This window comes from Haliotis asinina, chromosome 2 (genome assembly GCF_037392515.1).
Source record: "Haliotis asinina isolate JCU_RB_2024 chromosome 2, JCU_Hal_asi_v2, whole genome shotgun sequence".
Classification (NCBI taxonomy): domain Eukaryota; kingdom Metazoa; phylum Mollusca; class Gastropoda; order Lepetellida; family Haliotidae; genus Haliotis; species Haliotis asinina.
In genome coordinates this window covers 39,147,807-39,171,262 of record NC_090281.1, presented here as the reverse complement: position 1 = coordinate 39,171,262, position 23,456 = coordinate 39,147,807, and the positions used below count along the sequence as shown (strand labels likewise).

The following is a 23,456-nucleotide window of genomic DNA, read 5'->3' as shown; positions in this document are numbered from 1 at the left end:
ACCTGGTACGGCACAAGTGGCATTTAACATCACTTTGACTTCGACTTACAACAAACGCGAGCTAGTGAATAATGTGGGTCGTGCTATAGTCAAGAAAATCATTGTAAAAATTAGCGTCAACACGGTGCTTAGCATAGACGACAGCGATAAATATTACTGTTATGTAGAACTGTAGAAAAGTGAGGTAGAACGCGAAAACAATGTGTACCAGGGATTGGGCAGCAAAAGATCGAATTAGTTATGATCGGGTACGCCTTCACGCCAGAAGGGACAACCAGACTGCCAAATAGTGAAAAAGCAATCAGGTTTTGTATCCCGCTTGACTTGGAGTTCCTAACCTCACATGTGCCGTTTTACCAGGGCACATTGGGTGACAGGGTGGAATACAAACTCATGTTCAATGATTACAGCAAAGTTGTGTATGGGGAAACTTGCAGTTGGCTGTCTGCAGGGCCCCTCCATAGTTTTTGTAGTTCTAGTCGTACCTTTATCCGTATGACGGTGGGTGTTGGATGTACCATCTGTAGAACCGAGTCTATATGTTCTAGTGTTCTAGACTTACAGAACCTTTATCTCTGTGTGTTTAGTGTATGTTGGATATTATTTTTTAAAAATAAAAACTAGAGTGTTATATTATAAAATGGAGTGTGATGAATTACTAGAGCAGATGTTATCTGCAGAGGAGAAAAAGGACAACAAGCAACGAGATAGACTGATAACGCTAGTCGTGGGTGGTAAGGGAAAGCAATATTTAGGCAACAACATAACCGCTGATAAAATTCAGAAAATGACAGAAAATCAATAAATTACATGCTAGGTATAAGATATCGTCTCTATTTGTTGGAGGACTTAGGACTTAGGACTTAGAGAAGGACCCGTTTATCGATAATGCCTTGAGTTGTGCTTTGTACCACAAATATGGCATGTATCTAGCCCCGATGACGGCAGCGATCATCACAGCAAAGCACTGTAAATTTAATAAAACAAATAATAACAATAATATTATAAAAGATGGCGAGTCCTGCAGTCCCCAGTGGATGACAGCTTAGTGGAGACATCCCAGGTGGATACACCCCAAGTGGGGACACCCAAGGAACCAGTGACACAAGTCACCAAGAAGAAGAACCCAAAAGGAGTTGAGGCTAGAAGAAAAAATGCCTTAGTCAGGCACAAAAAAAATAATTACACATTGTGGATAGAAGCAGGGGGTGTAATAGCCACTGCTGTTTCATTATATGCCCTGTGGGGACGCCCCGCAGACAGTCAACTGCAAGCGCAGCCAGTACTTCAAGTCACCCCTAGTGGGGGTATGGGGTCCAACGGACAGCCGACTGCAAGTCCCCCCATTATCGACCCTCATATTATGTTATAATTAAAATTATATCTCTGTTATTATATATTATGTCTGAGAGGAAAACGAACGTTAACGACGCGTACCATGCATTGGTGGTTTCCGGGTTAGCCGTAGGGTACGCCCGTTTGACTGAAATGATTATAAAACAACCAACTATAAAACTCGACTTTGACATGCCAGATTTGTTTATGCTTACTATGAACATTGGTATGGCAATGGCCACCAAGGATATCTTTGTAAAGCAAGGTATTATATCTGAAAATATTTTAAAATAATATATATAACATGGCCATGGCAGCAATGATGGTTGGTGGGGCTCTCGTGAATGTCCTGGTATTTTCCGGGAGTAATTTCCTGTTTTCACAATTGAGAGAGTCAAACGAGGCTCAGATAGAGGAGGAACGTAAACGACACAATATCGCCACAGAGGAACTACAAGCTGCACGGGCTGAATACGCTTAGAGACCTTTGAAGAAACTAGATTTTATCAACAATCAACTCCAGCATGAAAATCATGCAGTCAGAACTTTCACAGACGTTGACGAAGCTATGAAACAATACTATGTATTAACGGGTAAGCAACTGGAACCATTAAATGAACCAACCCTTCAGAGGGACAGAAAGATCGTGAATTGATTTTCATCGTACTTGGTTTTGCGGTGACAGTGTTAATCGTGAAACAATTAGACTAATCACACATATTAGTATATCACAAAATGAGACACGCTTGCAAATCGGGAAAACGAACATTTGTGGTAAAATGAGCCACAGCCAGGGTTATTGTTCTTATCACCGTAAATACAATGTCAACTACACGTTCCGCATGTGGTATAGGGGTTAAAGGTCATTATCGTTTATCCAAAGGGCATGGTGCTGATAGAAAGCAGTTTCTGCTTATTTATGAGAAGAAAAAAGACATCAAAGATGTTAAAAGCCTGTTTAAGATCAAGATATGATTTGTAATTCCTCATGTACAAACCCTCTATGCGGCCCGTTTACAGGGAAGTACAGGTTAGGCTCCCCAGCTCTAACATCCACTCGATCGATATTATACATTTTCATAGACCAGACAGGATCTGTAGCACGTTTACAGGTGTCTCCCTCGTATTCACCTGGTTGATATAAATATCTAAAGAGTGTGTGATCTGGAATTTTTTTTTCTTGTCCTGTGGACGGCTTTGGCACTGCTCCAGACAGAGATACAACAGATTTCATACGGTTTGCATCTACAGGCCTCTTATCGAGTAGCCTAGTTACTTCACGATTCATTGAGTCAACCACATGAGGAAGTCGTACTACCCATTCAGTATTAGGTGGGGGTGTGGAGGATCCCCCACTAAGTCACGTGAATATTGGTGAGCAAACAAACGTTCGGCTAAGGAGCGATTGAATCTCTCGATTATAGCTTGACTTCTATGTTCACCTTCTGCACCCCTCTTTATCTCGACACTGTGTTTGGCTAACAGTTGAGACACGGCACCCATGAATTCATGGCCGGGGTCAACTTGCAACTCAGAAGGCCAGGTCAGCGGACTGTGTTTGTATATACGCTCAACCCCACGTGCAACTTGTACCGCGTCCTTGACGGTTAAGGATTTGGCTTCCTTGTAGTAGTCGCTACATCTACAATGGTCAGTGCATACTTGTAGGTTTTACCAAATTTTCTCCTGGGTATATATCTTGGTGGTGGCAAGTATACTTGCCATATAGGTTGTGTTTTTAACCAGGATTTAGCCTTCTCTTCCGAAACACGTGCGGCTTTACCTAATTTTGTTTATAGCGTCTGCCCCTTCCCAATATCCATGCGGACTGTAGTATATTCTCTCCATTATGTATATGTATTTTTAAATATCTTTAGAGACCTGCGGAATGGGGGGGTCACCCCCATGTGGCTGTAAGCGTAGGTATTGACACCGTCCAGGGATATCCAACGTTTTGTGTTCAGCGGTGACAGAGATGTCTTGTTCAAAGTCAACCCATATATCTTATGCCCATCACTACAGAGTATGTTCATCTGGTGTTTGAATGTTTTTTTCTCGCATAGGGACTGGTTGTATAGGGTATGCCTGATATGTCGTTACACCACATTCTTTTTCACACCGTTAGCCTTCCTTATTTCAGCGCCGTCTGCTTTCTTGATAGAATACATCTTAGGTCTCAATCCCACGCATTCAGCGATTGGTGTGCCTGCACATTCGTCTTTCATCCTGCCTATGACTTTTTTATTGACTTGACTGTGCATGGGGTGGTCTCTCGGGTAGTCACTGGTGTCGTACATGTGTATATTGTTTTTCATATCCTCGTACACATCCTCGGTTCGAATCTCCATCAGTAATGAATCCGTATCAGTGTACAGCACTTCACACGTGGGGGCACACGCATTGTTTCTTAAGCTGGTTATAGTAGAATTCGATTAAGTTTAATGTGGCTCTTTTTCATATGTATGGCCGCCAGGTCATCATCAAATATAATACTTCTATTGTACGCCAGGCTGGCTATCAGTTTCCTGGGCTTTTTTTCCTCACTCGACCTGACTAGCTTCACACTGACACGTTTTTGTAAATTCTCCATCGTTTTACCGAATACGGAGTTGTTCATGAGTTTGTACAGGTTTTTCTCAAAGTCGTTAGTGGCCAGCTTTCCCAAGTCTGCGTTAATCCTGATATAGGGTTCCATCCATGAGCTTAGATAACACTTCAGTATTCTATGCACTTTAGTAAGCTTCATACCCAGTGACAGATACAGCTGTAAATTATGATAGTGATCTATATACTTTGTTTTATTCATCAAATTCGGTACCAATTTTTCTACATTTGCTAGCGACCCATTCAGTAGGTTATGCTGGTATTCAGACATCCAGTCCGGGTTAACCCTCGACCGTTCGGGTGCCAGGGGGTAACTGTCGTGTGATGTATGCAATTCCTTTGGGTATTCTAAGTCCACTTCAAGTATATAACCCTTATCAGAAGTGGGATACCCCCACACCCCCAGTGTTTATCATAGATTGAAAATTACTCTCAGGCACCCATTCAAATCCCCCTGTTGGTAGATATTGACTCATACCCCAGTCGTACAGGTTGTTAGCTTCGAGATAGAGTAGATGAGTGGAAGGTTTATTAGGATTGTATCCTTCCACATGTTGTTAGCTTCAGCATAATGTTTAGATACCATAGAAATAACACCGTATAACCCTTTCTCAATAAATAGACGCATATCATAATCGGTGATAACAGAGGGCTAGACTAGTACCATGATGGGTCCAACAATACTGCTTCAAACACATTTTTCTGAATATCTCAAACACATCTGCCAGCAGCAACATGTCTGTTTTCAAATATAAATCGTGGTAATCACCTAGCGTCTTACTGCCTAGTTGTTCCCATACTTTTTTCAGGTGTTTCTAAACGTCTTGTGAGACCAACGCGTCTGTCAGCTAGTTATAGAAACGGTCAATGGGAGGTAACTCTGTCTCATTAAACCTAGACAAGTCATCCATAGGGGTAAATACCCTTACGTAGCAGCAAGACTCTAGTATTCTCTTCTGTGTATCAATAAGTTACAGCCAAGTTGTCTGGGTTATTTGCCTTCACCAAACTGTCTAGAGATGACAATAGAAAATGAACACTATCAATGAATCTCAACCCATTTAGTGAAAAGGATATATATTTCTCCATATTGTTTGGGATACAGGATATGTTGCCTTTTACCTTTGAAATAGCTTGCATAATCAAGTGTGAATCATAACCTCGTAAATTGTGAAACACCACCGGGATATGAATAAGCCTGGGGTTGATCTGAAGCTTCAAGTTACACTCATTGTGAGCCGTAGCTCTGTACTTCCCTGTCACGTGACAGTGGTCTCTCACTGAATCACCATTCAAAGGTTTACAGCATACATGACAATGAATGCTTTTGATATAGTCCTCCCTGTATGCTTGGGTCATATGCATTGGTATACAATTTTTTTTTTTTTATAGTTGATAAATTTCAAGATATTGTAGTTTTTGGTAGGCAAATCTAAACATATGGCTGTCTCCCGTACACCTCGACAACCATCCCTGTGTGAATCAAGCAGATCAGCCAAAGAAAACCTGTGAAGGCACCTTTCACAAAAGTGTTTCTTTCCCCCATGTTTTGATTGATCGTACAACAGTTGGCTAAAATGCTTGATCCATGTGTAGTGACGTTTTTCACCTTGTTGTGTCGTAAATAAATTGATCATTTTACGACCATCCTTATATATTAAAGGGCTTATCCTGTGCACTATTACCTTATTACCTTCATGTCCAAATATGTTTATGGCTAAGTCTGGATTCTGTTTTTCAACTTTTATCCACTGAGAGATTGGGGTGGGTTCATCTATACCTTCCTAGTATATCTCATCATCTTCCGGGTAACTGGAAAGTCTCTCAGAATGATATTCAGCAGGAAATTTAGCAGATCTTACCGATATCCTCCCACAATCATTACCACAATTTTTAACATTAACCATAGCGTGCTTGTTCTTAAAATACTTAGGCAGGGGTAAGTACATTCCACCTCTCAACGGTTTATAGTTTGCTATATCCAGGCAGACTATATTAATCATAAGAATCATAACCCAACCAGACCCCATATTAGTGAAACGTTCTAGTGATTCATGAATTTTTTCGAATGACCTGTCCATAGAAGAGTTGATAGTATCAGGTTCTGCTGTAGCTTCCTGATTACCTCTGAAGTAAACAATAGTCTGGTCAATAACATCGTTACCCTGTTGTTTCTCTTGTGTCATCTTTAACGTGAGTTGAAATTTAATACCTTTTAAATCAATCACTTCTTCATTTACTTTTTCCAATACTAATTGCCTTACATCTTCAATGTCTATATTTCTTTGAACTTCCATCTTCCACCCTCTCAAATATTTCCCAAAAGCACGCTCAGTAGGCGTGAATTGTAAGTGTGTAGGGGCTTGTTCACTGTGTAATTCAATGAGCTCAGACTTTCTCATACGTGAATAATTTCTCAATCCCCTTTCACGCACTTGTAATTTTAAATCTTTCACAGTACGAGGTTTTTGATATGTTATACCTAATAAAGTTTGTAATTCAGTCTTTTTCATACGAGAGTAACCCCACATACCAAGGCCCTTTGCCCTCATTCTTAGTTCACGTACTGTCAGTATATTGCAGGATTCATACCTTATGTAAATCATTTCTCCAATAGGTTGTCAGCCGACACGAGACCATACACTGCTGTGACCCAGTTTCCCATTTAGACATTCGCGTAGTAAAGGAAATAGGCCAGCTTACTGTGTCCACTGTGAGCTTGTGTGAATGGGAGACGGGTTGTGTCATTTTGGGTTTAGTGTTTTGAATGGGGGTCTAGATCTTTGTTATTGGTATTAATTAGTAGTTTAATTAATGGTGTTCCAAAACCACCATTAATTATACTACCAACTCAATCGGTTGAGGTGCAGGCTTATTGTGTACAGTTGCACAGCTGTGAGTTTTTATCCCGCTGTTGCCTCAGACTGATTCTCTTGCACAATTTCATGACGCGAGGGACAAGAGGCCCTTGCGCATTTCGTGAGCAAGGGATCATGATCATATCAGTTGGGTCTCTGAAAAGGGCCTTGCTGAGCGGGGCACTCTCACAGTGAGAGAAGGCACCGACGCAGTCCCCCTTGGGAGAATGCACCTTCCATCTTTCTTAAATTCTCTTTTACTCTTTTTTTATTATTTCTAATCTTTCTAGTCTGTGGGGGTTCCCCATCACCCACTATATGTGATATCATTTCTCTAATTGTGTGTCACTGTGTAACCCGCTCTCAGTTGCAGAAATTATCGATCACATGCACTGTGTGACCCAGCTCTAGCCGGAGCTCACTATATCAATCGATTCACATTTAATCATTTGTTTAGTATATGATATGGTATATGGTTTACCCCCACGGTGGGTTTCTGTGAAGGTTCAACCCACCGAATTGAATCCCGGATGGGACTCAAATCCCAAAAGTACAAGACTTTGAACTTCACTAAGGAAGTGTAATCCCAAATATGATGTATGTTATAAAGTAAGAAACACCGTGGGCATTAAGGTCAGGAAAGGAAGAGAAATAACACAAAGCACTGTTGCACACGGGCAGAAATTTGTAATTCACAGAAAACTTGTAATGCTAATCGACACCACATATTTACAGGTCAGTCAAAAAAATCATGTTCAGTCAGGTGTTCCTTACCTGTAGTCAAGTGAATCAGTGCAATGAACTGCAAAAGGGAGTTAACCACTTCACTTAAGGACAGCTTCCCACGTACATCTCCACTAGAAACATTAAAAAGCTGTTAGTTTGGAATTTAATGAGTGTCCAGAGATGGTGCTTAAGAATGCCAAGGCACCGTAGCTCATCTGAGTATATAAAGTAGTCAACAGTTTAACATACATGAATGCTAAGGCTGCATAAAAAAAATTAAATGTTTCTCTGGCACATTTTTTTCGTAAGTGACGAAGGCAGTAGGGCTTGTAAAAAACTTTTGACAGAAAAAACTGGCATGGGAAGAACACATTCCCCCCACCCTCAGAAATACAACTTGGGAAGTTTAGCACGAGTTAAAGGGGCACTGATGCGGAGCGAATAATATTTCTCGCCAATGCTCTAATTAGGAAACCAAACTCCCTCGACCATGACGGAGAAAGGGACTGGGCTCCTGTCCATATTAGCAGAATTTCTTCACCTAAACAGTCAGGAGGCCGAATGCCCATCATATGCCATTATTTAAAAATATCCATGGTACTCCTTGTCTGATCGTAACAAAATATCCCAGCAGTGTTGTTTTTTCAGACGCTTGGATGGTATAGTGACTGATCCAATTTGATCCTATATCTGAGTTTTTAAAGACGATATTCAATCATGTTACGTGAAAATATGATGTCTACAGGCACGAAGCAAGCCATTTGTTTCTGTCTGAAAGATTGCAAAGCTTTATATTCAGGTAGTTTTGAGTGTTGGTTCAGCTGTGATAGTAAATATCATACGTAAATTTTGGTAGCTTGGGTAGTTGCCCTGGTTTATTATTTATGACAACAAAAACACACAGCTCATTTATTTGAATTCGTAAATTAAAAACGATGACTTTGCCTTTGGTAGAGAAATCTGAAAATCTTCTTACGTAAAAAAAACCCCTACTACACCTATTTGCCCAAGTACACAGCAAATGCCTGTATGTATTCCTTATGTAACGAAGTTCCGTTGGTATCCTCAAAACAGTTTCTGCCCATAAGTGCTGTCAGACTGCATGCGACACAGAAATTACATCTTCCTTAATGTAACTCACGTTTGATGGTGTAAACCTACATGTGTTATTTGTCATCATTCTCTGGGTGGTCAGTTAATGAATTTATAACAGATATAATTAGTAGTAACACCACTTCAATTACTCAACAAAGGTTCCCAAACGTTCTCCTGTCTGGAGTAAATACTCAACATCATAAATTAAGGTCTGTAATGGTAAAAGTAAGAGAGTTTATCAGCTGAAGTACAAAAACAAACATCGATCAAAGGATTAACCGATAACACACTGATTGATTAATTACTTTTATCTTAAAGCGGATTTGTCAAAAGGCAGTGTGTCTAGATGCACTAATTTATACTGACTACACCCTGTCGTAAAGTGCAAGTGTAAAAACAACATCCTCCCTTCAAAGAATTAACCACCCTTGCGTTGATTGATTGATTGCTCATTATTGGTTAACTAAAATACTTAGAATGGCGGACATACAATTAGTTGCCAGGTGTCCTATCTTGGGTGACCAATGAGAGGTTCATCAGGTTTTCACCAATGTGAAAAACGTGAAATGATGTGTTACTTTTTCGCAAATTAGACTGTTCTAAGACACACGGCACAGAGCAGGATTATTTACCAGCTGCAGATGAATGGAATACGATTTCTTTTATGTGGATATTGATGGATACATCCCTGAACAAGGTAGTAGCCTGACATTGTTGCTATAAAATTAGTCTGTTTTACATACATTATTTGCATTTTGTTTTAATTTATTTGTCGTAGCATTCAGCAGAATCTATATGACAGAAAACACACACTAGATCGCGTATGTGTGTGAAATAGGATCCACATTGGCAATATATACAATGCATCAATGTTGCTGGCATGTTAGATATTTGCTATAAGTATAAGTAGACCATGTGTTCTTTTATTCATTTTCAAAATCATACAAATATGACAATACATTAATTAAGGTTAAGAGACAAAATATAGAGACGTACATTGGCTTCATTATTTTTCCGTCCTAATAGTTTTTTACCACCATTTCTACCACTGGCAGATGATTAACCTTCAAAGTGTTCCATTTGTTTTCGTAATACATTTGTAATGAAGTAAAAATGACTTCACCTTAGTTGATCTGTCTATAATTAAACTATCAATTGCGCATACGGACGGCGCAGCAGAGGTCACGAAGCAGTCACGAATTCTGGGATATCATCCGGGTACTCACGGGAGAAAAACAATAACAAAAGTTTACACCAGTCCACGGAAATTGCTCCGCATCAGTGCCCCTTTAATGAGTTGTAGATTCAGTCACAGTCATTCTTACAGACACTCATTTTTGTAGTGGACACACTGATGATCGGGATGTGGCCAAATCAAAATTATCTTTTTTTTAAATGGCAATAAACATTTTTTATGTGCACAAAAGTGACGCACTGATGCCCGAGAAGTATTTCACTTTTTTTATTTAGCCTAGCCAATATTGCTGTCAATGCTAATCAAATATTTTCTGCATAAATACTGAAACCTAAACTCAAAGCTTCCTCAGTGACCAAAGGTGGTAAGAGACGCCGGAAACTCAATTCTACAGTACGTTTCCACTAAAAAGTTGATGATAAGAGAGAGTACAAAATGTGAAATAGCAAAATTTGAATAATATGAAACATGCACATAATTTCTACATTGTTTCCAAATCCTGAAGAATGAATAAGGAGTTTCAGATAACTTCACAGAGCTATTACATGTATGTGAGATAAATTATGGGTATTACATTAAATTAACAATTCAAATACAAATGACCAAGCCATGGCCATGAAAGGCTTGTTCGGGTTTGTATAATACAGCTGCCACAGTTGTCATTTTGAAAATCAGATTTTAACCTCATTCATCGGTCATGCTGTTTCTAAAAGAAAGAGATGAGGTTTGCAATGCAAGCAGGTACATTTTGAATAACATAATTGGTTATCACTAGTGGAGACAAAAAATGAAGTGTGAGTTTAATTAGTTTTTAGCCTCTTGTAAAGGGAAATTATACTGAAATCATCTATTTCAGGATGCCACTGAGATATATGTACAAAACCTTGAGGCAGCTGAGCATATGGTACTATGATTGTTAAGCAACATAATGATGCTTACAGAATGGTATAGAAACTGACAATAAAATCAAATTTTTAGACTGGAATGATTGCACATGTGGTTTCTAGAACAACAAAGTGGTCTGACTGACTGAAGATATTCGTGCAGAATAACAAGTGTTCATTCATCATATTGGCACAACAAATAAAAATATGTATACAACATAATGAAACTGTGTGCAAGGCTAGAAGATAAAAGTACAAAAACAGGCAAAAATATCTTCATGAATTAAGTCCATTATTCACCATCACTGGAGCTGAATATCTATAGAAAACATTCTTTCAGTCAGAAAAGCTAAACATGCTAAAGGCAATACAGAGAACATTGAAATTAAGATAAAGTGCAGAAAGTGCTAAGGACTTTTTTCATAAAAATAACTGAAAGGAATGTGAAAACAGAAAGCAATGAGAGCACGTACATGTCTCTAGTGAGCTTGACATAAAACTTCTCCAGGTTTGTGGCAGCCACAGGGAACGGATGTCGTACTGCTAAACTCCGGATGTAGTAGAAAACAGTGGACAACTTGTTGCCACGAGCTGCTTCCAGTATTGCTAGCTGGTTGTAGGGTTGTCCTAAATTTAAATATATCTTTTCATGAGTGTTATTGATTTGGGCAGTAATAGCATTGAACATTATAACTACAAGACATCTATATCACCAGCAATCACTGACAAATTACAGCTGGACCATTGCAGCTGCAGCTGGACGTAGACTAAATTACAGTGCAAACAATAGACAACACTCTCAGCTTCCAAGGTATTGTAGCTCACCTGAAATAAGCATATATATATACCCTTAAAAAAAAAAAAAAACAACCTTGACATGTTTCAAATGATTCAAACATGACATCATAGCTCAATTACGGTAAAACCACGGCTTTACATATTTACAAAACATGATTATCAAGTATGTATTTGGTAAAACCACTGAAGAACTATTGAAGCCACCTGGTTAGAGTAAAATGACCACCATAAGCATTGATTACAGCTTGGCAGCTTTGACCAACAGAAGAAAGGATATGAAGAATGCAGTGTTGAGGAATGTTTTGATACCTTTTATGAAGTGCTGTGTGAAGTCCTTGTAATGTCTGAGGTTGTGGATTGTGCTGGTTCAAGTATCGATGATAAGATGTTTAATGGAAGACAAATCGGGTGCTCAAGAAGGCCAAGGTAACACCTAAACATTGTTTTGCTGAAGGAAGCCTGTCGCCAACGTGCAACGTGAGGGCGAGCACTGTGATGCCCCCCCAAATCAACCACTGACATTGATAACAGGAGTGATGTGATGTTGAAGTCTGACTTCCCATCATAGCCAATTGCAAACTGTCTGGTCAGAGATTTGGTACAGTCTAAGGATTTGGAATGTTGTGGATGACGTACACATGGTGTTTGAAAGAAGATGTCTCACCTGGACATAGCAATCCTGGTGACAGTGGTGACTATAGGTCAACCTGATCTGGGTCTGTCATTTCAACACTCCCCGTTCTGTTGTATCCGGTCCATAGATTTGAGATGGTCTGTGCAGACACATTGAAGTGCCTTGCCACCTCATGCTGCGATGCTCGTCCTTGTAAATGCCCAATGGTGTGGTGATGTATTTTAAGACTTCTGTCAGTCTTTTAATTCTCTTGTCACCTATAGTGACGCATGTGGCAAACCATTGAAGTGACTTTTAAAAGCCGTCAGTCATAGGCTTCAGCTCACGGTAATACACAATTTCAAGATGAATGTGAATTTCATGTAGGGTGTGTTTTAGTGATTGACTACAGATGTGAGAGTAACACTACATGTTTGCTCAATGTTTCTTTTTTCAATCGTTTTGCAGTCGGCAAACATTCCCCCGCATGTTTGATGTGTCAACTTGGGACAGAGACCAAGAGAGTTCAAGAAGCATTCCGGAAGCGATGTACTAGTAATTGTTTTGGAGCAATATAAACATTCTAGTAGCTATCTATATAAAGGTATGTGATAACTTGTGCTCATGCCTTATTTTCGATCAGAGAACTCTTGTCCTTGCTCCAAAACAGCAGCTTTCTTGTTCACAATTTTGCTATGAAACTGTGTCTGATAGTAAAGCACTGTTGACTGTAGCATCGAAAGAGGTCTCCAGTCAAACTGAAGATGATGTGTACCACGCTGGCTACAAAGACATTAGAGTCAAACACTGCCATACAATCTAGAAAAACATGAAGCATCTGTGTTGTATCCCTTGTAAACTCCAAAGTTTACAGATGAAAGGTCATATGAGTAGCAGGAAAGAGCATCTTCCTTTCTATAGTACAACATATCACACTGCACAACAGTCTGGTGCAACTCTCAAGTAAGGAATACATCAGACATGACACTGAGAAAACACAGTTTGTTGTAGTATGGAATATCACATTAAGTAGAGATGTACACAGTTTATACAATGTGCAAGGTATCGCATGAAACAACAAATCTCCTGACATAGCAATGTACACAGCATAACCGTATAGAATACTACACATGCATAGCTGTATATACAGTTTTCATAGTATGGGATACATCATATGGTACAGCATTAGTAGTGTCCATTATTCTTTCAGTTGTCTACACAGTTCTTACAGTATAGAACACATCGTATGACATAGCACTATATGGAGTTACTTATCTAAACTTGCAAAGAGATTATGTCAGCATGACCAATATTTGTAGAAGTTTGAAAATTGTCATTTTGGAAAAGTCAAAAAACTTTGTCACATCATAATAGTTTACAATTTCTCTTTGTATACACTGGAAAATTGGTTTCTATTTTTTTTTCTGCTACATCTATAAATTGATTGTTTTACAATCAAGCATATTGCATTCAAGGAGTTATTAGTTTTTCCACTAAATCCAAAGATTATGTTTTCATTTGAAAAAAGGATTGTGCCTTTAGAAAATGCATTGAGCCAATCTGCCATCTTCTTCCATATTCTTTTAACATGTTCGCAATCACAAAGTAAGTGCATAATTGTTTCAGGTACCTTTGCACAAAAAATACACTTTGGAGAATCTATGTATTTTATCTGAAAGAGATCTTTAACCATCGGTCCTGGGGAATCCTGACAAGGTTCAATGGGTCAGAAACAAGCCTCTGATAAATAACTCCTGAGAAGGCTTCAAGTGAGACTTATTAGCATTGATAATCCAACCCAGCTGCTCCAAAAGAAAAAAGGCAAAATCCATCTGATTGTGTAACAACTGAGGATCTAAGTGGTTTATCACTTGTCTGTATATGGACCAAACTCAATGCCCCGAGATGTAGGAACCAGGTGATAGGCAAGGAAATCTGCGTGAAAAGCCACGGGGCTGTAGAAATTCCAAACAGAAGCAGGTACTTCCTGTGATGGCGATAGATGGGCACGTGTTGATTGGCGTCCTGGAGGTCAAGGTCGTTGAAGACTGCCATGTTGTGGATCATTCTCATCTGGGCAGAATCCTTTCTGGGAATCTGAGAGATGGCTGAGTGGAAACCACGGGACTGCTGGGGATCTAACACTGTCTCTACCACCTGTTTGTCTAGCAAAGTCTGAATGTTGTCTGTTGGAAGTGACTGCTGATGTGTGACTGGGGCATCGTAGTCAGAGGTGGCGACACAGCAATTGGCAACTTGTAACATCCCTTATTAGTTATACTATTTGAGAATGTTGGTGACAAAAGGACCTCCTAGGACTGTCCAATTAGACCAGACCAATTAGACTGGAGTAGGATGAGCAGGCATGGCGCGGTCCAGGAGGTCCCAGTCATGTTGGTTCGAAACTACAGCAACCTGAGTATGGGTGTCTCTCCTTACCCCTGCTGGGCATCGAAGGAGCCTCCTAGGGTTGGTCCTGCTGGCAAGCGAAAGATCAGTGTTGGACCTGTCACAACCACATCCTCTGCTGAACACGTTACAGACGGAAGCTCTTTTGGGGACGTAATGGCGCTTCCCTCCATCACTTGTCGACAACTTGCCATGAAAGGCAGAACTCAGAGTCTCGAAGGTAGACAAGGACACCTCAGTGTTGCTAAGCTCTGCATGTTCCTGATAAACTTCGGGAATCCTCTCATCAAACAAGAAGCAAAACGCGAAGGTGGCTCTCAGCAACTTCCTTTTAAACTCTTCCTGCCACAAGCCAGGATCAAGGAAACCAATAGTCATCAAGGCCTGAGCTGCTTGGAGGTGTGCCCTACCCTGCCATTGGAACAGAGTGGAAAGGTGTTCTATTCTAGACGCATTATCTTCCATCAAGTCCCAAGCTGCAGTTGAGGGACTTTGCAAAGTCGGCATCTAAGGAAGTAAACACATCGGTTACCATTGGGTGAGGCAGCTGGAGTTGCTCTGGAGAAAATCTGATGGCTCTCATATCACCAGTACAAGAGGAAGGAGAAGGACAATCTGGCAACCTGTCGGCAATCCAATCATACACTGCAGAAGTTGGGAGGTAAGTGCCCTCATCATCTGCCTCTCCTAACATCTCTCTATTATAGTTCAGGGAAAAGTAACACTCTTCAGTATCGTCCCATTACACAGTAAGAGCATCATGCCGCTGACCAGAAATCTGAATGTGACTTATGGGGATCGAGAGCATGGACGTCGCAGCGACCTTGAACAAGACCAATGATGGCGCCTCCTCCAAGTTGGAGATCTTGAATGTCTCTGCATGTTAGAGGATCATCGGGTAGAGTGAGACCCAGAGCAAGATTGGCGGAGACAAGAAGAAACATCGGCGTGGGCTTCTAGTCAAGGGACGAGATCTGGTTGAACAAGAGCGGGATCTCTTAATTGCCGCTGTAACACCTCTTCCAAAGAGGCCATAGAGAAAAGCGCAATAATGGGGAGAAAACGTTGGCCTAAGTGTTGGTGTCACCATTGGAGAAGGCACTGGTTGATGCAGAAACTCGACAGCATCAGAGCTAAGAACCATTGGCGTCAGCACTGGACCTGCACTAGGCAAAACAGAAGTCAGCGCTGGAACAGGCCTTAATACTGAGGGCATCGGCATTGCAACAAGGCTAGGTTGAGTAACAAAAGCTGCAGGCAAGAGGAGCATGCGAAGTAAAAATTCTGCACCTCCAGATGACATCAGGCATCCGGCTGGGATAAACAGACTAAAGCATCAGACAGGCACTGAGTTTCAGGCATTGGCATACATGGCATAGGAGTACAGCATTGATGAGACATTGATGAGACGCACCCTTGAAGGGGAGGAACGTCCGTTGGGTGTCAGTGGAAGAGATATGAGGGAACCCAATGAAGACGCTGGAGAAGACATCTTCCTCTTCCGCTGGGAAAACCAATTCCTCTTTGTGGCGAGAGACATCTTTAAGTCAGCGACGTACAACAAAGTCGCACAGTCAGGACATCACAGGTGAGGATCCTTTGCTAATTTTTACACTTTGCAGATACAACAGAATTGACCGGTCATGCACACAAAAGCTGTAACACCTGAAAAAGCATAAAGTGTGAAAATATGCTAAGACCATATAAAAGACAAATGCAGAGAAAATGGAAACAGCCATGCAGCAAAAACGGGCATGCCCAAATTGGTGGGAGAGTAGAGTGAAAACGACCAAAATGGATGCGTCACTGTGCCATAAAGAGCATGAAAAAAAATTATGGAAAGTCATGAAGGATATTATGGTGAAAAGGACATAAGGGAATACTAAATACCAACCAACCAACCAACCAAACTTGCGATGTGGGAACACATGCCACATCAAAATGAGAGACATGAGGCAGTCAAGTAGGCACACCTATATCTTTCTTCTTCACCCATTAAGAAGACAGATTAAACATACCTACCACCCACAAATGTGAACTATAATAGATGAAGCAAAGTGCAGAATGAAACCAAAAATTTGCACGATAGAAGAGATCTTGTCACTTCTGTTCTCGTACACTTGTCGATTCACGAGGCAGCCAGTCTAGTAGAATGGTGAATCAATGACTGTCTGATTTATTTTATGCGGAGCTTGAGTAAATGTGCATAAGACTTATAGTAAGGTCAGTTAAAAACTACCTCGCTACTTAAACATAAAAAACAGCAACTTTAAACCAATAAACTGGATAAAAAGACGATCAGCCGTCACCTTTGAATTTGCACATGCACATATGGAAGAAGTTTCAACCACATGTTTCATCAAAAAAGACATTTAATTTTTAAGGCATTTCTATCATCATCATATTTGTGTACACTTGTTCAGTTTACGTTCAATTTATATGACATGATTGACAGTAATTATTTCAACATATTCAATGGAACGCAACTCATGGTTGCTCAGAAATTTAAGTGAGGCATGGATCGTTGAAGTCAAATTTCGCTGATGTAAAAATGATGCACTTTCATAGACTTTTGTTGCCGTTTTTACAGTTTCAGTTCTGTTTCGGTTGCTCAGAAATTTGACAGAAGCACGTATTGTAATAAGCATGCGCAGTTGAAGTAAAATTTCACTGATGTGGAAATGTTGCAGTGTCAGTCTTTTGTTGCCATTTTTACTGTTTTGGTGCTGAGGTTTGCATTTCTTATCCATGATTAATGAGGACTTTTCTGTGTTTTTCTGCTCAGTATCAAATCTTTCTTTGGTTGGCATGTACTGACTGCATTAGCTGTGATCCCTACAATTTACACTGCTCGCCCTGTCGGTGGGAACAACTACAAACTGTTCCAGGTCAGCCAAACTTTGGATTGCATAAGCCTGGGACAGAGTAGGCTGGATCAAATTCTGTTTCCTGTGATTATACAATAGTGACTCAAGGGTATGGGTTTGAATCCTGGATGGGACTTATCTAAAAAAAGTACTAGGATTTGTATTTTACTAAAAAAAAGAGTGTAATCCCAAATATAACATATGTTAAATTCTGTTTCCTGATTTTCAGTTTGTGCTTTTTCCCAATGATAACATCACGCATCGACTTAACATATTCTGAAAGATATTCTACTACATTTTTAGACTGTCCACAATATTCAGGCCTATGTTATTGGAGGACAAACGTTCTGTTGTCAACAGTGGAAAAATCACTTATAATTATATGTCCTACATGTTTGACACAAAACAATGAGTTTTGACAGCCACTTGAGTTCCCTCAATTGAACAACCTGACAAAACATTGTACACATAGGAAACTGATTTTGGTCTCAGAAAGTTACTTATATGTTTTTTGCAAATTTCAGATTCAGGAACATATTGTCTTTGTCTGGTTCAGCAGAGTCTGTTTCTGGTTTGGCCATAGGTTTCCAATAAATATTGTCTGAAAAACATCCATAAACAAAAATTGATGTTTCATTTCGTTTAATGACTGATGGTACAGTCTTGTTCTCACATTGTGTATGCCTGTGGTTCCTGGTGGAAAGAAGAACTCTACCAAATGATTGTTACCAAGGCTGCATCGATTTCTTCAGGATGCGAGAAACAGACTAAATATATATATTGATGATAAATTCTGTGCTTGAGACAGCATGAAACAGCATGTTCAGAACACAGTACTACTCTAACAGCTCATGCTCAATTTTCACTGAGATTGGCTGACACCCTTTCCAGTCTTTAAGGTCAGATTGTATAAGCTATATAAAGACACAAGTTCAGAAAGAAGATAAGATACAAGATTAGTGTTGAGAACTGGTTGAAATCTCACAATTGATTATTGCTTCATTACCAACGAATGATCCTTAAACACAAATTGATTAGCAAAATTTTTCAGATTTTCCTGTACCCATACAGACTGTCATTGCAGATAAGCATAACATGATGTAGCTTGCTACTATAAAGTGATGACTAACATATCATGAACACAAACTTCCTGGCATCTTCAAGAAATATTCAGTCATGACTTTTCAATTAGTGAAGTGAGTTTTCTATAACATATTTTCAGGTCCTGAGAGCTTCAAAGATATGTTCCATAATCAAGTGTTTCAAACACTAAAACAGAAGTTCCAAAATCATTTGTGATCGATTATGAGAAAATGTGACTGATTGCAACCAGTCTTCAATTATTTCAATTAACTGAAACACTACTACACAAGACTAGCTTGTTGAAACGATACATACCATTCTGTGGTACAAGATTGGCAGCATGCCTGTAGAACGTTTGAGCTTGTTCAACTTGCTGTCGATACCGCGCTAAAACAAAATTTATTGCAAGGACTTGAAAATAGGTTAAACTTCCAAAACAACTGATATTACTGTGTCAACATAATCTGAATACAAACTGCATGGTCACAGTCTGTCGCTTTTGATAATCAACACCATTTTCATTATAGGCCACCAATAAGCTGTGATGAGTGACTTTCTAACATCAAGCAATTTTACTGGCTAAAATATTTCCCATTTTATGCAAGAACATTTTAAAAAGATATCGACATGTTGACTGCATGCTGACACACCTCTATCTAAAAGATGAAAAAACAATCACTAACATGTTCAATTTCTTTATTTCAACTGTTATTTAGCCCAATGGCCTATTACAACATACAATACACAGATAATATAATAATATTGTGTGCATGCATGTAAATATATATATTTATATCTGTAGTGATATATTGATATGGTTACAAGAGAGTATTTTCTGTAAATTGTATTATTGATCATGTAATAATTATTATTGGGTCTCATTGTCTAGAGTTTTGAGTGATAGTTAATACAGGTCTCATTTCGTATCATAAATATTCAGTGCTATTACTATTTTATCAGCAAGCCTTTAAGGTAGTTCTTTAGAGTTACCTCCCTTTGAGTTCATGTTCTGATTAGTACAGCGTACTTCCATGAGACTACGGAAGAATTGTACATTAATGGCAATGGTCGTATGTGCTTGAATGTTCATGAATTAGTGACTTTGTATATCAAGGCTTGTCATGCTGACGACACGGGGACACACACAGATTAACTGGAGTATATAAATCTGCCTGCCTCCGTCAATGCTTGACCTACATAACCGCTGCTTGACCGCTTGATGTGTTACATTCAGCTATACTGTTTCTTGCTCTCACAGCAAGTTTTTGGTGAGTTGACATTATATTTGTGACCCATTACTTTAGACTTGACGCAGTTGCATTTTGACATTTGAGATCTTTTTGTGAAATTTATTTCAAATGTTTTCAATTTTGCAACAACTTTTTTGTGGAAAGCACAAAATGGTGTTTAAACTTTAGAAGTTTGAATTGTCCACTGTCCCTGAGACAGTCAGTCAGTTGTGCAAATCAGATTTGTTGCAAATTTCTTCACATCTCAAACTTGATACCAAACCTGCAATGAGGAAATGTCAGATTTTGAAAATTGTGTTGAAGCATTATATCGATGAGGGAGTTTTTTAACATGATGCTTTGGAAATGCTCCAGGAGGAAGTGTCATATCAACTGGAAATAAAGAAACTTGAAATTCAGTTACAAATTCAAAAAGAAGAAAATAGAAAACAGGAAGAACTGAAAAGATGGAGAAAGAAAAAGCAAAATGAACAAGATTCATCAGAAGATGACATATCCCTCCGGCCCTCACATATTTGAAAGGACAAATCAGCTCACAGTTACTTATTGTGTTTTTAGACCAAGTCTGAATTGTTTCCATGGAATTCATGAAAAATATAAATGCCATATATCTGTCACCAGCAAAGTCACAATTTCAAGATCTGTCTCGTATATCTGCCAAGATCTTATGAAAGATATGAAATGGTTTTCCAGCTGTGCTCCGGAAACAAAGTCAGCAACATGTTCATGGAACCGAGAAAATAATACATAAAAAAAAGGAAACAGCAAAAGGCACTACTATGGGGTCTGAAACACATGTCTAATAAGTTTTATTGACAGATATTAAGAAGTTTTTGAGTTCTCCTGAAAGAAATGAAACACACATCTCACTTTTGAGCCTAAGTCCAAAACGTTTCCATGGAGACCAAGAAAATAATAAATCACAACAAAATGTAAGTAGCAAAAGGCACCACTTTAGGTTCCGATTGATATATCTACCAAGTTTTGCAGAAAAATATTGAACGTTTTTTGAGTTCTGCTCCGGAAACGAAGCATGTCCCTCCATTTTGAGACTAAGTCCGAAACATTTCCATAAAAACGCAGTGTTCACGAATAGTGTCTGACCCTCTGACAAATCTGCCAGATTTTGCGAGTGGTCAGACAGAAGTCCCTAACCTACTGGCCCCAGTGTCTGACTGAATATATCACAATGACTTTGTCTGAGGCTGTTATTTGTGGCATGTGACACTTGTTCACTATTTATAAATTTATGTTTATAATGTTGGTCATTATATAATGTTAATAATTTCAATGCCAATTATGATAAATGCTAAATCTGAAATATGTTTAATTTTATTCTTTGGGCCATGTGAATTTTCAGTAGGTCATCTGAAACTTACAGGACCCAATGTCCTGTTATTTTGAAACACCTTTCGTAAACACTGAAAACGGAGAAAAAAATAAATCAGAAAAACATGTAAGTAGCAAAAGGCACCACTTTGGGGTCTGCCACACATATCTACCCAGTAACACTCACAGAGTTTTTGAGTTCTGCTCCGGAAACGAAACACACCTCTCACTTTTGAGACTAAGTACAAAATGCTTCTATGGAAACCGAGAAACTAAGAAATCACAAAAGCCTGTAAGTAGCAAAAGGCACCACGTTAGGTTCCGACTGATATATCTACCAAGTTCTGCAGCAAAATATTCAACGTTTTTAAGTTCTGCTCCGGAAACGAAGCACATCATTTTGAGACTAAGTCTGAACCGTTTCCATGGAAACTGAGGAACTAATAAATCACAAAAACCTGTAAATAGCAAAAGGCACCACTTTGGGGTCTGCAACATATGTCTACCAAGTTTTGCAGAAAAATATTGAATGTTTTTTGAGTTCTGCTCCGGAAACGAAGCCCATTTGTCCATTTTGCGACATTTCCGAAACATTTCCATGGAAACCGAGAAAATAATAAATCACCAAAACCTGAAAATAGCAAAAGGCACCACTTTGGGGTCTGCAACATATGTCTACCAAGTTTTGCAGAAAAATATTAAACAGTTTTTGAGGTATGCTCAGGAAACGAAGCCTGCCCCACCATAAGACTAACACCAAAATGTTCCATGGAAAAACAATAAAAATACAAACGCCAAATCTCTGTAAACAGCAAAAGGCACAACTATAGGTTGAGATCATTATATCTATCAAGTTTGGTCTAAAAATATTGAACGGTTTCTGAGTTATGCTCCAGAAACAAAATGATTACGGATGGACAGACAAGGCATCGACTGTATCCGTGGGGATAAAAAGTTTGAGATGGAGAAGGAAATAGAAAGAGAGATGGAAGCAGACAGGGATAGAAAGGAATTTGATCTGAGGAAATTGAAAGCTGACACGAGAAATTGCACTGAAAAAGCTTGAAAACCCTTCTCTACTCTCAGATTATTATTCTTTTGATATTGCAAGGCATGCTAGACTGGTACCCCCTTTTAATGAGAAAGAAGTAGACAAACATTTTGTACATTTTGAAAAGGTTGCTGAAAATCTTAAGTGGCCAGGGAGCCATGGACTATGCTATTGCAAACTGTTTTTGAAGAGTAAAGCTCAGGATACTTATTCAGCAATGTCAATACAGCAAAGCTCAGACTATGATCCTGTCAAGAGTACACTTCTGAAGGCTCCTGAGTTAGTGCCTCAGGTTTATCGTCAGAAATTCAGAAATGCTCACAAAAGGGACAATGAGACTTTTGTAGAATTTGCTAGAGAAAAGGAACCATTGTTTGATAGGTGGTATGGGTGTAAGGAGGTCAAAGATTTTCATCGTTTGAGACGTTTTGATGGAAGATTTCAAGCAGAGTGTTCATTCTGACCTTAAGACTTATTTGGATGAACAAAAGGTTGATGTCTTACATAAGGCAATAATGTTGGCAGATGATTATGTTTTGACTCACAAGAGTGCTTTTAGGTTTCCGGGTAATACAAACTTTTCAGGCCAAAAGAGCTTTTCCCCGCTTAAGACTTCAGGACATGCAGGTTACAGTGGCGTTAGAACAGGTTCAAATTCTAGTGCCAAACAGTCACATACTTTTCAGTCTAAGTGAGTGAGTGAGTGAGTTTTACACAATATTCCAGCAATATCACGGCAGGGAACACCAGAAAATGGGCTTCACACATAGTACCCATGTGTTGAATCGAATGCAGGTCTTCGGCGTAACGAGCGAAGGCTTTAACCACTAAGCTACCCCACTGCCCCGTTTTCAGTCTAAGCCTAAGACTACCAGTGGCTCTGATCCTGTTTGTGCATATTGTAAGAAGTCAGGTAATATGATTTCTGATTGCTACAAAATCAGGCTACAGGTTCCCTAAATGCTTTTGTGTCCATCGCACCTAAGCCTTCCTTTCCAAATACATCTAAGGAGAGTTTTGTTTGTGAGGGTATGTCCCCAGATTCTGTAGTTCGGAAGGGGTTTTTGCCCTTTGTTTCTAAGGGTTCTGTGTCACTTATGGGAGATAATTCCACCCCATGGCCTGTTATTATCTTGAGGGATACTGGAGCTCTTCAATCTCCGATTTTGAAGAATATTTTGCCTTTTTCTGATGAATTTTCAGCGAACTCAGATGTTTTGCTCTAGGGTATAGGTGGCAATTCTTCTGCTACTCTCCATTTTGTGAATTTGACTTCAGATCTGATTTCAGGTGAGGTGAAAGTTGGTGTTCTTGACTCTCTCCCAGTTCCGGGTGTTGATTGGTAATGATCCTATATGC

General features: G+C 39.4%; 1 protein-coding gene across 2 annotated transcripts in view; it reads right to left on the bottom strand.

Moving 5' to 3' along the window:
* LOC137273701 (nonsense-mediated mRNA decay factor SMG7-like) overlaps window positions 1-23,456 on the bottom strand; it is a 523,786-nt gene that overhangs the window by 343,329 nt on the left and 157,001 nt on the right. For both annotated transcript variants that reach the window (XM_067806500.1, XM_067806501.1), the window contains exons 8-10: window positions 18,783-18,854; window positions 11,171-11,324; window positions 7,572-7,654 (exon numbers count right to left, since the gene is read on the bottom strand). In XM_067806500.1, the coding sequence (XP_067662601.1) occupies window positions 7,572-7,654; window positions 11,171-11,324; window positions 18,783-18,854 (309 nt within the window). The remainder of the gene's footprint in view (window positions 1-7,571; window positions 7,655-11,170; window positions 11,325-18,782; window positions 18,855-23,456) is intronic.